Source organism: Triticum aestivum, chromosome 2B (genome assembly GCF_018294505.1).
Source record: "Triticum aestivum cultivar Chinese Spring chromosome 2B, IWGSC CS RefSeq v2.1, whole genome shotgun sequence".
Classification (NCBI taxonomy): domain Eukaryota; kingdom Viridiplantae; phylum Streptophyta; class Magnoliopsida; order Poales; family Poaceae; genus Triticum; species Triticum aestivum.
In genome coordinates, this window is record NC_057798.1 from 7,092,405 (window position 1) to 7,106,904 (window position 14,500).

Here is a 14,500-nt window from a genome sequence, read left to right on the forward strand (position 1 = left end):
ACATCATGTCAATATCTAAAACGTCAAATGTTTACTGACGAGGAGAAAATCGAATAGTCGAATTGATTAACAAATTACTTTTTTTTTTGGGTTTCTGGCAGGAAATAATGAGGAAATGCAACACTAACGACGAGGGAAATAAAGGTCATGCGATTAGTGCTGTTAAATTCATCGCACGGATGAATTGGTTTGTGATGGGGAGTTTCAATGGGCTCATCCAGGCGTATTCATGTAACAAAGCACTGAAGAGGCTGAATCAATTCAAAGCCGGTGACCGCTGGGTCGATTCACTGGCGGTTCACCCGAGCCAGCCGTTAGTTCTGTCAGCGTGCGACCGGCAGATCAAATTATGGAACTGGGAAACTGGCTGGGCGTGCATTAGGACATTCGACGCGCACTCAGGTGACGTGAAGCAAGCCAAGTTTAATCCGCAGGGTGTGGGCAACACATTTGCTAGTGCTTCCTTGGACGGAACAGTAAAGGTTAAAACTGTATAATTAATACAAAGTGCATTACAAGTACTCCTACGTTTTGTACCATCTAACAAAATTTTATTTCCTTTTTGTGCCTTCTAATTTTGCACCAATGCACAGATCTGGAGCATCTATTCTCACACGCCTATCTCGACACCAATGCACAGTTCTCCGGATGAACTGAAATCGGTTGATTATTTTATTGCACGTGGTGATAGGTTATATATTGTCGCAGGGTCTACGAACGGGACTGCACATGTAAGCCCGTCTTCATTATTCCGCACAGCAGTAATGCATCAATAGTACAGTACTAATATTATACTGATGTAATGCATTGGTCTCTTTCGTATCTTTTTTACCAGATCTGGGATTTGCAATCGATTAAATGTATTCGACAAATTAAGGGACTCCGAACAATGTATAAGAATATTTCTGTTGCTGTTGTGGGCCGGCCCCGGGGTCATCAGATTTTGGCTACAGTTTCAGAAGACAATGTTGTTTCTTTTTGTGACTCCACTACGCACAGGTAACGCTTCTAGTAATAACTAGCCTTGCCCCTGTACATGTTGCGGCGGGTTGCCATTGACTTGAACTGAGACATAGCCATCTAGTCTCTCTGGTCCAGCCTGCCTGATCTCTTCCATTTTTTTTCTTTCTAGAAAAGAAATACTATAACTGAAGCCCTGACGGTTTGGTAAATAAGATCCCCAAATTGAAGTAATGATAATTTGAACCTAGGAGATAAGATTGTACTCCCTCTAATTTCAAAATATAGTGCGTATTAGTGTTGTTTTAAAGTCAAAAAATTTAAACTTTGATCAAGTTGATGGAAAAATATATTAACATCTACAATACCAAACCAATATCATTAGATCTATCATGAAATATATTTTCATGTTGTATTTATATGGTGTTACTTTTTTTTACTATAAACACGATCAACTTGCAAAATTTGACTTAGGACAAAACTAATATATACTATATTTTGAAATGGGGAGAGTACATCCACGCACCTTAAGTGACCTAGCCTCATTCCTTCCGGATATTCTTTTCCTGGTCCACCCGCATTGTTGGTCTTCTTCTTTGATTCCTTCACTGATACAAATACACACGAAGACCGTGGTTCCCAAACTTGTGTGGTCTGTGTTATCATTGTCACTTTTCTGTTGCACTTCTCTTTGATGATGGAAAGTTGCAAAATGACAGGGGATAAACTCTGTAAAGTAGAACAAAAGAAAAAAAAAACTCAGTGAGATATGCTCTTACATGTACTCCGTCTCTTCCACATATTTCTCGTTCAACCGAATGAGCCCCGTTACATGCCTCAGATATTGAGGCTCTCCTCTGACATGCTGACAGCGATGCATAGTTCATTTCTCATGCAGAGACATTACTTCTTGTGTTTTAGTTGAGTGACACCATGCATCAATGGTAACAATCACATCGATGAAGAGTTGGATTCGCTTTGTCATTGAGAGCACATAGACTAAATGTAGTAAGATAAAAAATAACACTTCTTTTGTAGGTATGAGAACAAAGTTCACTTTACCAGCGGCTACATTAAAGGTTTTGGATACATTGAGAGCATAAAAAGGTAACAAAAAAAAATCCCGTTACTCTTTAATTTTAGAGTATCATGTCAATTATCTTTTGTAGCTTCTTTCTGCAACACTAGGAGCATAGAATGTAGACACCGACTACGAGGATGGGGGTGGGGTGGGGGGGGGGGATGAATAGGTGGTTTAAAAAATCCCACAAACTATTAGAGTTTTTTTTTAGAAAAGGAGGATGACCCCCGGCATCTGCATCTGGGCGATGCACGGCCACTTTATTAATTATTCTCACAAGACCTTACAAAGTAATACAACAGTAAGACTAAAGCCGCCGGCTAAGCACCTCTATCCAGCTGATGAAGGGGCGCAGATAGCCTGGGCCTAATACCAAACAGACATCGCAGCCAAACCTAACATCTAAAGACCTGAGAACCCATCCAGGACGCCTATCGGGCATGGGTCTCACCGGTCCGGCGTGCACTAAGATGCCGCCGCCGCCAACTGCCACCGCTCCATCTTCAGAACTATACTGATGCATCAACCTTGCTCGGTCCAGCAATCGTCGACGCCACCACGGCGCCAAACGGCACCTCCTCCCTGCGCGTAAACAGCTGAGCACGTCGCGGTCGCCACCGATACACCTCAGCGCCATGCTGCCAGGTATCACCAGCCGACACAGCTTGAAGTCCTTGGAAGATCTGTCGTGCGTAGCACCTGCCGACCAGGCATGACAAAGCGTAGCACCTGTCGGTCAGGCATGACTTGACATCACCCCCGAAGCTCCGTGCAAGATGAAGCCGCTCCACCTCCTGCCTCTGACATCCAGTGCTGCTCCGCAAACGATGCTCCCAAGAGAGAAACGACACTGCACTGCCGCCATCATCCGATCTGGAACACCAGATCCTAGGGTTTCCCCCGGAGCAGCACGAGTGGGTCGACAATAGTTACACGACGATGCCTTCATCAAGGTAACGGCGAGAACACCGCCATCGCCTGCCGTCGGCTCGGTTTTCACCGGCAACCATGTCTCCCCTACTCGCAGCCGGGACAAGATGATGGATCACGAGATCCGATCATCAAGCCTCTGGTCGGCCATCTCGGGAAGAAGATGACCACCACGTCCAGCAGTCTCACCACGCCGGGCACGCGTCGCCGCCGGCACCCCCATGGTGCCTAGAGGCCGACAAGCCCCGACGAATCCCATGCCTCGCCAGCCGCCATGGCCCAGACCCCGGCACCACCAGATCCAGATCGGATCGGGGTCCAGGGCCCCAAGCGGCAACTGCTGCGGAGGCAGCACCACTGGACGGTGCCTAGCCCTCCAGCCCGCCGCCGAATCCTCGCCGGAGCTCCGCCGCGCCACGCCGCCAAGCCGCCGCCGGGAACTCGCGCCGCCGCCAGAGAAGCCACAGCCGCCGCGCGTTGGAGAGGCCTGAAGCCGCAGCTGCACCGCCGCCAGGCAGAGCCGCCGCCACCCAGCACGCCCTCCGCCGCGCCGCTAGGCCCCGCCCAGCCCAGCACCGTCCCACGCCGCGCCGTCCCGCGCCGGACGCCAACCGCGAGAAGAGGGGCAAGATCCCCGCCGCCACCAACGCCGGCCGGTCTTTGCCAGGTGGCGCTGTGCGGTGGCGGCGGGGGGAGAGAGATCGATGGGGGGGGACGAGGGGCAGCGGCTAGGGTTTCCCCCGAGGACGCTCGCGGGAGCGACTCGGGGGCAGGGTCGTCGGGTGGTGGCAAATGTTTCGAGCTTTTAAAATGGGGGAGAATTTCACTTCCCCGGCCTCTGCACCAACTAGGGATGCATACGACCATTTTTAGTATGAGTACCAAGATAAACATGGTCCTCAGAATTTTTTAAATGAGTATCAAGATATTTTTTGATGAGTGGTTTCACCACACCCCAAACTTGATCCTCAATAAATGGGGGAAAACCCATGTGCATCACCTGTCAATTCTAGGAATTGAACTTGGGTCATTAGGCTGCACAACCGCATGCCCAACCACTGAGCCAAGGCTCTCTTTGCAACTATTAGAGTTTTTGACAAGGTAAAATCTAAAACAAGTACGCCACTGTTTGATCAGTCAAGTTCTTGCATTCCTAGGTTGGAAATCAAATTATTCAAATTTATAGATACAACAAAAGCAAACAGGGATATTGATATGTAGATGTTTGTTTCCAAAGTTTGGATATACATGCCTATATCTTACGTCTCTATTGATGAAGCCTGACACTTCAAGCTATCTTAGCAGACCAAGAGCAATTTCCCAGATCTTTAACAGCAGCCCTTCTTCAAGGATAGGTGAGATTGGGGCCTCTTCACGATCATCGGTGAAGTGATTTTGGAGAACCTTTTAGTTGCATAGGAAGAGTGAACATCAGTAGCTGGTCCATGTAGAATCACAAGCAGGTGTGTCCTAATTAATGTGTAGACAGCACATTGAATAATGCACTAGGCACTCAGAAATAGTTATTGGAGCCTGGAATTTATGGAGTTCTTTTCTTAGATTTTTTTTGAAACTTCTAAACTTGAATTTTGAATTTTTCAAAATATCAAGCTCCATGCAGCCCGAGCTCTAAAAATCCGCACTCACCATTTGCTTATCTTCTCATACGCAACATCAGTGGAGGCTATTCATTTATATTTCCCGCACCTCAAAAAGTGTTTCATTAGTTGATAGTACTATCACAAAATGGCGAGTTGCTTGTCCAACTGATATGTCTTTGATCAATTCTGCTGATTTTGAAATATCATTGGTCATAGATGTAGCCACACTACCAGAGTTTAGATTTTTGGTTTGTGATTTTTTTTCGCCCCAAGCTGAGATGGCCGAATTTCTGTCATTTTCAAAAATTTCGGCTGAAATTTGACCAAAACCTATTTTTGGGCCAAAAGGTACTTTCCGCCCCAGGCCGAGATGGCCGAAATCTGTTTTTTCGGCCGAAAATCTAAACACAGGCCACTACTTTGTCTTTGAAAAGGGCGGAACTGGTTCAACTACCATCGTGAGGTGTTCAACCCTAATGTATCGAATTCAATTTTGGAGATAAATATTATTCCCACAGCATATAATTGACATTGGTTGAACCAGATAATCTGCACCGAGTAATCAAATCTAGAAGTCCAGACTGAGATAGCAGTTTCTACTATGCTTGCTGATTCAACCGAACTGTACCATAGAGGTCTATCAATTATTGTTCTTCTAAAGTTCAAGGGTGGATCTATCGGCTATTCGATTTGCTGCAAACATGAACTCCATTTTGACTTTACCGGTTAAAATTTGACTCCTAACATGACGATTCAAGTTCATAAAACGCAGTTTGTTAACAATTCAACCATGATGGTAACTTCATAAAATATATACAACGAATTATTTGAAGAGAAATTAGCCAGCATTGATCCAAGATTAACCAGCTCTTAAAGCGCAGTTTGTTAACAATTGCTCATTTATTACCAAAATCTTTGTGGTATTAATATATATTTTGCGGAATATGATGGAACTGTTATGTTTCACAGAAAGACGTCACATAAATGTGAGGTAAATAACGCTAAAGAGAAAACACCATTATGATGCATGCCTTCTTTTCTGAACTAATAGTGAGCAAACTATTTTATTTAGTATTTTATGATATGGACTCAATATTTAGTGAAAGTATTGCATATGTGCAATTAGTGCGCAAATGAATGTAGAGACGAGACAAGAACTTTTGGCATTAGTACGTAGCTAGGTGTTTATGTAAATACACTACCCATTTGCTAATCTATCCATAATAGGAGAAATTACATGTTTTTGTCTTACACACTATTATATGTTGTCTATCGCAATCATTTTCAATAGTTTCAAGCTTCTCACCAGAGTAAAATATATGTGCAGTCTTGTTATTGGATATCAGAATCATTTCCACACTATTATATGCTGTCTATTGCAATCATTTTCGATAATTTCAAGCTTCTCACCAGAGTAAAATATATGTGCAGTCTTGTTATTGGATATTTGAATGGATTCACAATCATCGAAATAATGAAGTAGTTTTTACGAAGATGTTGCTTCTAGCAAGGAAAACTGCCCCGGGATACAACTAGTGAATGATGTAAGCAGGAATGGTTTTTCTCCCGGTGAAGAAGCAGGAATGGGTTGTTTAAAGGATGCCAGTCCTGTGAAAGTTTTTCATGTTCTTTATTGCTGTATGAATGTACGATGCTATATATCCCTACCGTGTTGGCACAGAGATTACGTTGTGTTTGCTCCCATCATTTTGTATCTGCCGAGCAGTGTGAATCCAGATTTTTATACATATTACCACCTCTCTAGTCATATTACTTAAGAACTCCCACTTAGACAGACATCTCTCTAGTCATCTAAGTGATCACGTGATCCAAATCAACTAAACCATGTCCGATCATCACGTGAGATAGAGTAGTTTCAATGGTGAACATCACTATGTTGATCATATCTACTATATGATTCACGTTCGACCTTTCGGTCTCCGTGTTTCGAGGCCATATCTGTATATGCTAGGCTCGTCAAGTTTAACCTGAGTATTCCGCGTGTGCAACTGTTTTGCGCCCGTTGTATTTTAACGTAGAGCCTATCACACCCGATCATCACATGGTGTCTCAGCGAAGAATTTTCGCAACGGTGCATACTCAGGGAGAACACTTCGTGATAATTAGTGAGAGATCATCTTAAAATGCTACCGTCAAACAAAACAGAATAAGATGTATAACAGATAAACATCATATGCAATCATAATATGTGACATGATATGGCCATGATCATCTTGCGTCTTTGATCTCCATCTCCAAAGTATTGTCATGATCTCTATCGTCAGCGGCACGACACCATGATCTTCATCATCTTGATCAATATCAATGTGTCGTCACATGGTCGTCTCACCAACTATTGCTCTTGCAACTATTGCTATCGCATAGCGATAAAGTAAAGCAATTATTTGGCACTTGCATCTAATGCAACAAAAAGACAACCATAGGGCTTCTGCTAGTTGCCGATAACTTCAACAAAAACATGATCATCTCATACAACAATTTATATCTCCTCACGTCTTGACCATATCACATCACAACAAGCCCTGCAAAAACAAGTTAGACGTCCTCTACTTTGTTGTTGCAAGTTTTACGTGACTGCTACGGGCTGAGCAAGAACCGTTCTTACCTACGCATCAAAACCACAACGATATTTCATCAAGTTAGTGATGTTTTAACCTTCGCAAGGACCGGGCGTAGCCACACTCGGTTCAACTAAAGTTGGAGAAACTGACACCCGCTAGTCACCTGTGTGCAAAGCACGCCGGTAAAACCAGTCTCGCGTAAGCGTACGCGTAATGACGGTCCAGGCCGCTTCATCCAACAATACCGCCGAACCAAAGTATGACATGCTGGTAAGCAGTATGACTTGTATCGCCCACAACTCACTTGTGTTCTACTCGTGCATATAACATCAACGCATAAAACCCAGGCTCGAATGCCACTGTTGGGGAACGTAGTAATTTCAAAATTTTCCTACGCACACGCAAGATCATGGTGATGCATAGCAACGAGAAGGGAGAGTGTTGTCCACGTACCCTCGTAGACCAAAAGTGGAAGCGTTAGAACAACGCGGTTGATGTAGTCGTACGTCTTCACGGCCTGACCGATCAAGCACCGAAACTACGACACCTCCCAGTTCTAGCACACGTTCAGCTCGATGACGATCCCCGGACTCCGATCCAGCAGGGTGTCGGGGAAGAGTTCCGTCAGCACGACGGCGTGGTGACGATCTTGATGTTCTACCGTCGCAGGGCTTCGCCTAAGCACGGATACAATATTATCGAGGATTATGGTGGAGGGGGGCACCACACACGGCTAAGAGATCTTGGAGATCAATTGTTGTGCCTAGAGGTGCCCCCTGCCCCCGTATATAAAGGAGCCAAGGTGGAGGGGGCGGCCGGCCAAGGAGGGGCGTGCCAAGGGGAGTCCTACTCCCACCGGGAGTAGGACACCTTCTTTCCTAGTCCAACTAGGAGAAGGGGGGAAAGGAGGGAAGTGGAGAAGGAAGGGAGAGGGGGGCCGCGCCCCAAACCCCTTGTCCAATTCGGACTGGGCTTGGGAGGGGCGCGCTCCACCTCCTGGCTCCTTCCCACTAAGGTCCATTAAGGCCCAATACTCTTCCCCGTATTCCCGTAACTCCCTGGTACTCCAAAAAATACCCGAATCACTCGGAACCTTTCCGATGTCCGAATATAGTCGTCCAATATATCAATCTTTACGTCTTGATCATTTCGAGACTCATCGTCATGTCCCCAATCTCATCCGGAACTCCGAACTCCTTTGGTACATCAAAACTCATAAACTCATAATAAAACTGTCATCGAAACCTTAAGCGTGCGGACCCTACGGGTTCGAGAACTATGTAGACATGACCGAGACACGTTTCCGGTCAATAACCAATAGCGGAACCTAGATGCTCATATTGGCTCCTACATATTCTACGAAGATGTTTATCGGTCAAACCGCATAACAAAATACGTTGTTCCCTTTGTCATCGGTATGTTACTTGCCCGAGATTCGATCGTCGGTATCCCAATACCTAGTTCAATCTCGTTACCGGCAAGTCTCTTTACTCGTTACGTAATGCATCATTCCATAACTAACTCATTAGCTACATTGCTTGCAAGGCTTATAGTGATCTGCATTACCGAGAGGGCCCAGAGATACCTCTCCGACAATCGGAGTGACAAAACCTAATCTCGAAATACACCAACTCAACATGTACCTTTGGAGACACCTGTAGAGCTCCTTTATAATCACCCAGTTACGTTGTGACGTTTGGTAGCACACAAAGTGTTCCTCCGGTAAACAGGAGTTGCATAATCTCATAGTTATAGGAACATGTATAAGTCATGAAGAAAGCAATAGCAACATACTAAACGATCAAGTGCTAAGCTAACGGAATGGGTCAAGTCAATCACATCATTCTCCTAATGATGTAATCCCGTTAATCAAATGACAACTCATGTCTATGGCTAGGAAACTTAACCATCTTTGATTCACGAGCTAGTCAAGTAGAGGCATACTAGTGACACTATGTTTGTCTATGTATTCACACATGTATTATGTTTCCGGTTAATATAATTCTAGCATGAATAATAAACATTTATCATGAAATAAGGAAATAAATAATAACTTTATTATTGCCTCTAGGGCATATTTCCTTCAGTACACACATAGCTTGAAGTCGACGTGACTCAAGGGTGGACTGATCATCTACCATGGAGTCATGTTGAAGGTGGAGCTGGATTGAGGGGCTATGGTGTAAGGATCTAGAGAATCGAAGCCTATTCAGCAGATGGGAAAAAAGCGAGTGAGTAATTTGGACTGGACCCCAGTGGTCTGATGGAAGCGTGAAATTTGTCATCGGTCGGTGATGACCGGTGATACTCTGTAGTGGGGATTGAGTGGTGTGGTTTTGCGACCCTTGAGACTCGACCCACTAGTAGAAAAGGGGGCAATGGTCCAGGCCAGGTCAGCCCATTAGTCCCGGTTCAATCCAGAACCGGGACCAATGGGGGCACTGGACCCGGTTCGTGAGCCCCGGGGGCCGGCCGGGCCACGTGGGCCATTGGTCCCGGTTCGACTGGACCTATTGGTCCCGGTTGGTGGGACGAACCGGGACCAATGGGCCTCGCTCCTGGCCCACCACCATTGGTCCCAGTTGGTGGCTTGAACCGGGACCAAAGGCTGCCCTTTAGTCCCGGTTCGAGCCACGAACCGGGACCAATTAGTTGCCTATATATACCCCTCGCCCGCGAGCAGAGCACTCCCACTGCTCTGTTTTTCGTGGCCGGCGCGGGGAGAGCTTGTGGTGCTCTACCTCACCTCCTATGCACACGAGGTGTTCGATGGAATGCCTGAGCCACACTACTTAAGCTTTCTCCTCTCCAAGCTCGACCTCCAAGCTCCATTTTCCTCAATATTTGTCTAGGTTTAGCAGTTCGTCACGTCCCGTCCCCGTCTTCACCGCCGTCGATCGCCCGCGCCGATCTCGTCGCCGGCACCACCGTGGTGAGCCTCTTGTTCTTATAATCTTTCTGAAAGGAAAAAAAATTCTTACTTGTATGTTTATATAGATACTTGTATAATTTTCTTACTTTTATTATTGCATCTTATATAGTGCGATGGTTTTGGTATCCGCCCCCGTCGGCCCTCGTCCTGTCTATGATTCGGATGTGGTATATATTATCTTTTCGTAATTATTGGTTCATTTATTGTTTATGACAATTATGCCGACCAACGTGACATAGATTTTATTATCTAGGAGGTTGTTGAACTGGAAATTCCAACCGACCCTATTGTCGAGTGGTTAAATTTAGTTGAAAAAGAAAACAATTTGTTGAAGGAAAAAATTAGAAAATTTGGGGAGGAGAAGATGATATTGGAGTTGCATGTTGCGGATGTCGTCAATGATCAAAAGATCAAGATGGATGCAATGCGCTTGAAGATTAGAAAGATTAGAAAATATGCCATTCATACCGAGGCTTGGTATCATTATGCCGTTGGATCAGTTGTTACATTGGTTGCGATTATGATCGCATTTGTTTTCGCATTGAAATGTTTTACATAGTTTCAGTGTATGGTTTAATTAATTTAGATGCTCTGCAGAGCTTTATGTTGTTAGATGAGAACTATGTATGTACTTTGGTTTTAATGTGATGATGAACTTCTATTAATTTGGTCACTTAATTATCTATTCATGATGTTCTGTAATGATTTTTGAGACACTTAATTATATATAATCCATGCAGATAAACCGGCAATGGATGTACGGTTCAAGACACACCTCCGAGTACATTGAGGGCGTGCATGATTTTCTCGAAGTGTCTGAGGCAAACAAGCAGAATGGTTTTATGTGTTTTCCATGCCCTATATGTGGGAATACGAAGTCTTACTCTGAGCGGAAAATCCTCCACACCCACCTGCTTTACAAGGGTTTCATGCCACACTATAATGTTTGGACGAGGCACGGAGAAATAGGGGTTATGATGGAAGACGACAAAGAAGAAGAGTACGATGACAACTATGTGACCCCTGAATACGATGATGCTACTGAACATCGAGAGGAGCCAGACGATGTGCACGATGATGCTGCAATGGGCGAAGTTGCTGAAGATCAAGAGGAACCAGACGATGTGCCCGATGATGATGATCTCCGCCGGGTCATTGTCGATGCAAGGACGCAATGCGAAAATCAAAAGGAGAAGCTGAAGTTCGATCACATGTTAGAGGACCACAAAAGGGTTGTACCCCAATTGCGAAGATGGCAACACAAAGCTCGGTACCGTACTGGAATTGCTGCAGTGGAAGGCAGAGAATGCTGTGCCTGACAAAGGATTTGAGAAGCTACTGAAAATATTGAAGAAGAAGCTTCCAAAGGATAACGAATTGCCCGACAGTACATACGCAGCAAAGAAGGTCGTATGCCCTCTAGGATTGGAGGTGCAGAAGATACATGCATGCCCTAATGGCTGCATCCTCTACCGCGGTGTGCACAAGGATCTGAACGCATGCCCGGTATGCGGTGCATTACGGTATAAGATCAGACGAGATGACCCTGGTGATGTTGACGGCGAGCCCCCCAGGAAGAGGGTTCCTGCGAAGGTGATGTGGTATGCTCCTATAATACCACGGTTGAAACGTCTGTTTAGAAACGGAGAGCATGCCAAGTTGATGCGATGGCACAGTGAGGACCGTAAGAAAGACGGGAAGTTGAGAGCACCCACTGACGGGTTGCAGTGGAGAAAAATCGAGAGACAGTACTGGGATGAGTTTGCAAGTGAGCCAAGGAATGTATGGTTTGCTTTAAGCGCGGATGGCATTAATCCTTTCGGGGAGCAGAGCAGCAATCACAGCACCTGGCCCGTGACTCTATGTATGTATAACCTTCCTCCTTGGATGTGCATGAAGCTGAAGTTCATTATGATGCCAGTTCTCATCCAAGGCCCTAAGCAACCCGGCAACGACATTGATGTGTACCTAAGGCCATTAGTTGAAGAACTTTTACAGCTGTGGAATGGAAACGGTGTACGTACGTGGGATGAGCACAAACAGGAGGAATTTAACCTAAAGGCGTTGCTGTTCGTGACCATCAACGATTGGCCCGCTCTCAGTAACCTTTCAGGACAGACAAACAAGGGATACCACGCATGCACGCACTGTTTACTTGACACCGATAGTATATACCTGGCAAGCTGCAGGAAGAATGTGTACCTGGGCCATCGTCGATTTCTTCCGACCAACCATCAATGTCGAAAGAAAGGCAAGCATTTCAAAGGCGAGGCAGATCACCAGAAGAAGCCCGCCATGCGTACCGGTGATCACGTACTTGCTATGGTCAATGATTTACACGTAATCTTTGGAAAGGGTCCCGGTGGACTAGCTGTTCCGAGTGACGCTGGGGGACACGCACCCATGTGGAAGAAGAAATCTATATTTTGGGACCTACCCTACTAGAAGGACGTAGAGGTCCGCTCTTCGATCGACGTGATGCACGTGACGAAGAACTTTTGCGTGAACCTGCTAGGCTTCTTGGGCGTGTATAGGAAGACAAAAGATACACCTGAGGCACGGGAGGACCTGCAATGTTTGCACGAAAAAGACGGCATGCCTCCAAAGCAGTATGAAGGTCCTGCCAGCTATGCTCTTACCAAAGAAGAGAAGGAAATCTTCTTTGAATGCCTGCATAGTATGAAGGTCCCGACTGGCTACTCGTCGAATATAAAAGGAATAATAAATATGGCAGAGAAAAAGTTTCAGAACCTAAAGTCTCATGACTGCCACGTGATTATGACGCAACTGCTTCCGGTTGCATTGAGGGGGCTTCTACCGGAAAACGTCCGATTAGCCATTATGAAGCTATGTGCATTCCTTAATGCAATTTCTCAGAAGGTGATCGATCCAGAAATCATACCAAGGCTAAGGAGTGATGTGGTGCAATGTCTTGTCAGTTTCGAGCTGGTGTTCCCACCATCCTTCTTCAATATCATGATGCACGTCCTAGTTCATCTAGTTGACGAGATTGTCATTCTGGGCCCCATATTTCTACACAATATGTACCCCTTTGAGAGGTTCATGGGAGTCCTAAAGAAATATGTCCGTAACCGCGCTAGGCCAGAAGGAAGCATCTCCATGGGCCATCAAACAGAGGATGTCATTGGGTTTTGTGTTGACTTCATTCCTGGCCTTAAGAAGATAGGCCTCCCTAAATCGCGGTATGAGGGGAGACTGACTGGAAAAGGTACGCTTGGAAGGGACTCAATAATATGCAGGGATGGATATTCTTGGTCTCAAGCACACTACACAGTTCTACAGAACTCTACCTTGGTGACCTCGTATGTCGATGAACACAAGAACAGTCTGCGCTCCAAACACCAGGAGCAGTGCGACGACTGGATTACATGTGAACACATCAGGACTTTCAGCAATTGGTTGGAAGCACGTCTTAGAGGTGACAACACTGTTTGTGATGAGCTGTACTTGTTGCCTAGGGGACCATCTTTGACTGTATTGATTTGGAAAGGATACGAGATAAATGGGAATACATTTTACACGATTGACAAAGATCAAAAGAGCACCAACCAAAACAACGGTTTTCGCTTTGATGCAACAACCGAGAGGGGAAAGGACACATATTATGGTTACATAGTGGACATATGGGAACTTGACTACGGACATGATTTTAAGGTCCCTTTGTTTAAGTGCAAATGGGTCAATCTGTCAGGAGGCGGGGTACAGGTAGACCCACAGTACGGAATGACAACAGTGGATCTGAAAAATCTTGGGTACACTGACGAACCGTTCGTCCTAGCCAATGATGTGGCACAGGTTATCTATGTGAACGACATGTCTACTAGACCGAGAAAGAGAAAAGATAAGGAAGCGAATACATCATACGATGAGCCAAAGCGCCACATAGTTCTTTCAGGAAAAAGGGACATCATGGGAGTGGAGGGCAAGACAGACATGTCTGAAGATTATGAAAAGTTTCATGAAATTCCTCCCTTCAAAGTCAAGGCTGACCCCAGCATCCTGATAAACGATGAAGATTATCCATGGTTACGGCGCAATAAGCAAATAACACAAGCGAAGAAAAAGTGAAGACTTTCTCCCGCAACTATTATGATGATACCATGCCAACTTTGTAACTGACGAGTATGATACCATTGTCCGTTTTGTACATGCACATGCTATGTGGGTCAATTTATGATACCATGCCAACTTTCAACTTTTTCAGAGTTCATTTGAAATGCTTTAATGTCTTATGGTTCGGCCCTCGTAATAATTAAAAATAGCAACAATAAGTATTTTGTTGTAAGTAGAAACAAAATAAAATAAATAAAGCAAGAAAGAAAACAAAAAAACAAAAAAAGTGTTTTCAAATTTGAAAACTAATGGCACTAACAGAAAGTTTATAATTTTCCTA

At 45.0% G+C, this 14,500-nt stretch overlaps 1 protein-coding gene across 2 annotated transcripts in view; it reads left to right on the top strand.

Moving 5' to 3' along the window:
* Nucleotides 1-6,222, top strand: part of LOC123043069 (coatomer subunit beta'-2) — a 13,184-nt gene extending 6,962 nt beyond the window's left edge. Inside the window, exons 8-12 of one of the 2 annotated variants that reach the window (XM_044465413.1) lie at nt 102-482; nt 594-731; nt 836-999; nt 1,999-2,067; nt 6,004-6,222. In XM_044465413.1, the coding sequence (XP_044321348.1) occupies nt 102-482; nt 594-731; nt 836-999; nt 1,999-2,067; nt 6,004-6,055 (804 nt within the window). In that variant the 3' untranslated portion in view covers nt 6,056-6,222. Of the gene's footprint in view, nt 1-101; nt 483-593; nt 732-835; nt 1,000-1,998; nt 2,068-4,276; nt 4,836-6,003 lie in introns of those variants that run through there. The other variant, XM_044465412.1, reaches the window with a different exon arrangement.
* Nucleotides 6,223-14,500: the final 8,278 nt, after the last annotated feature.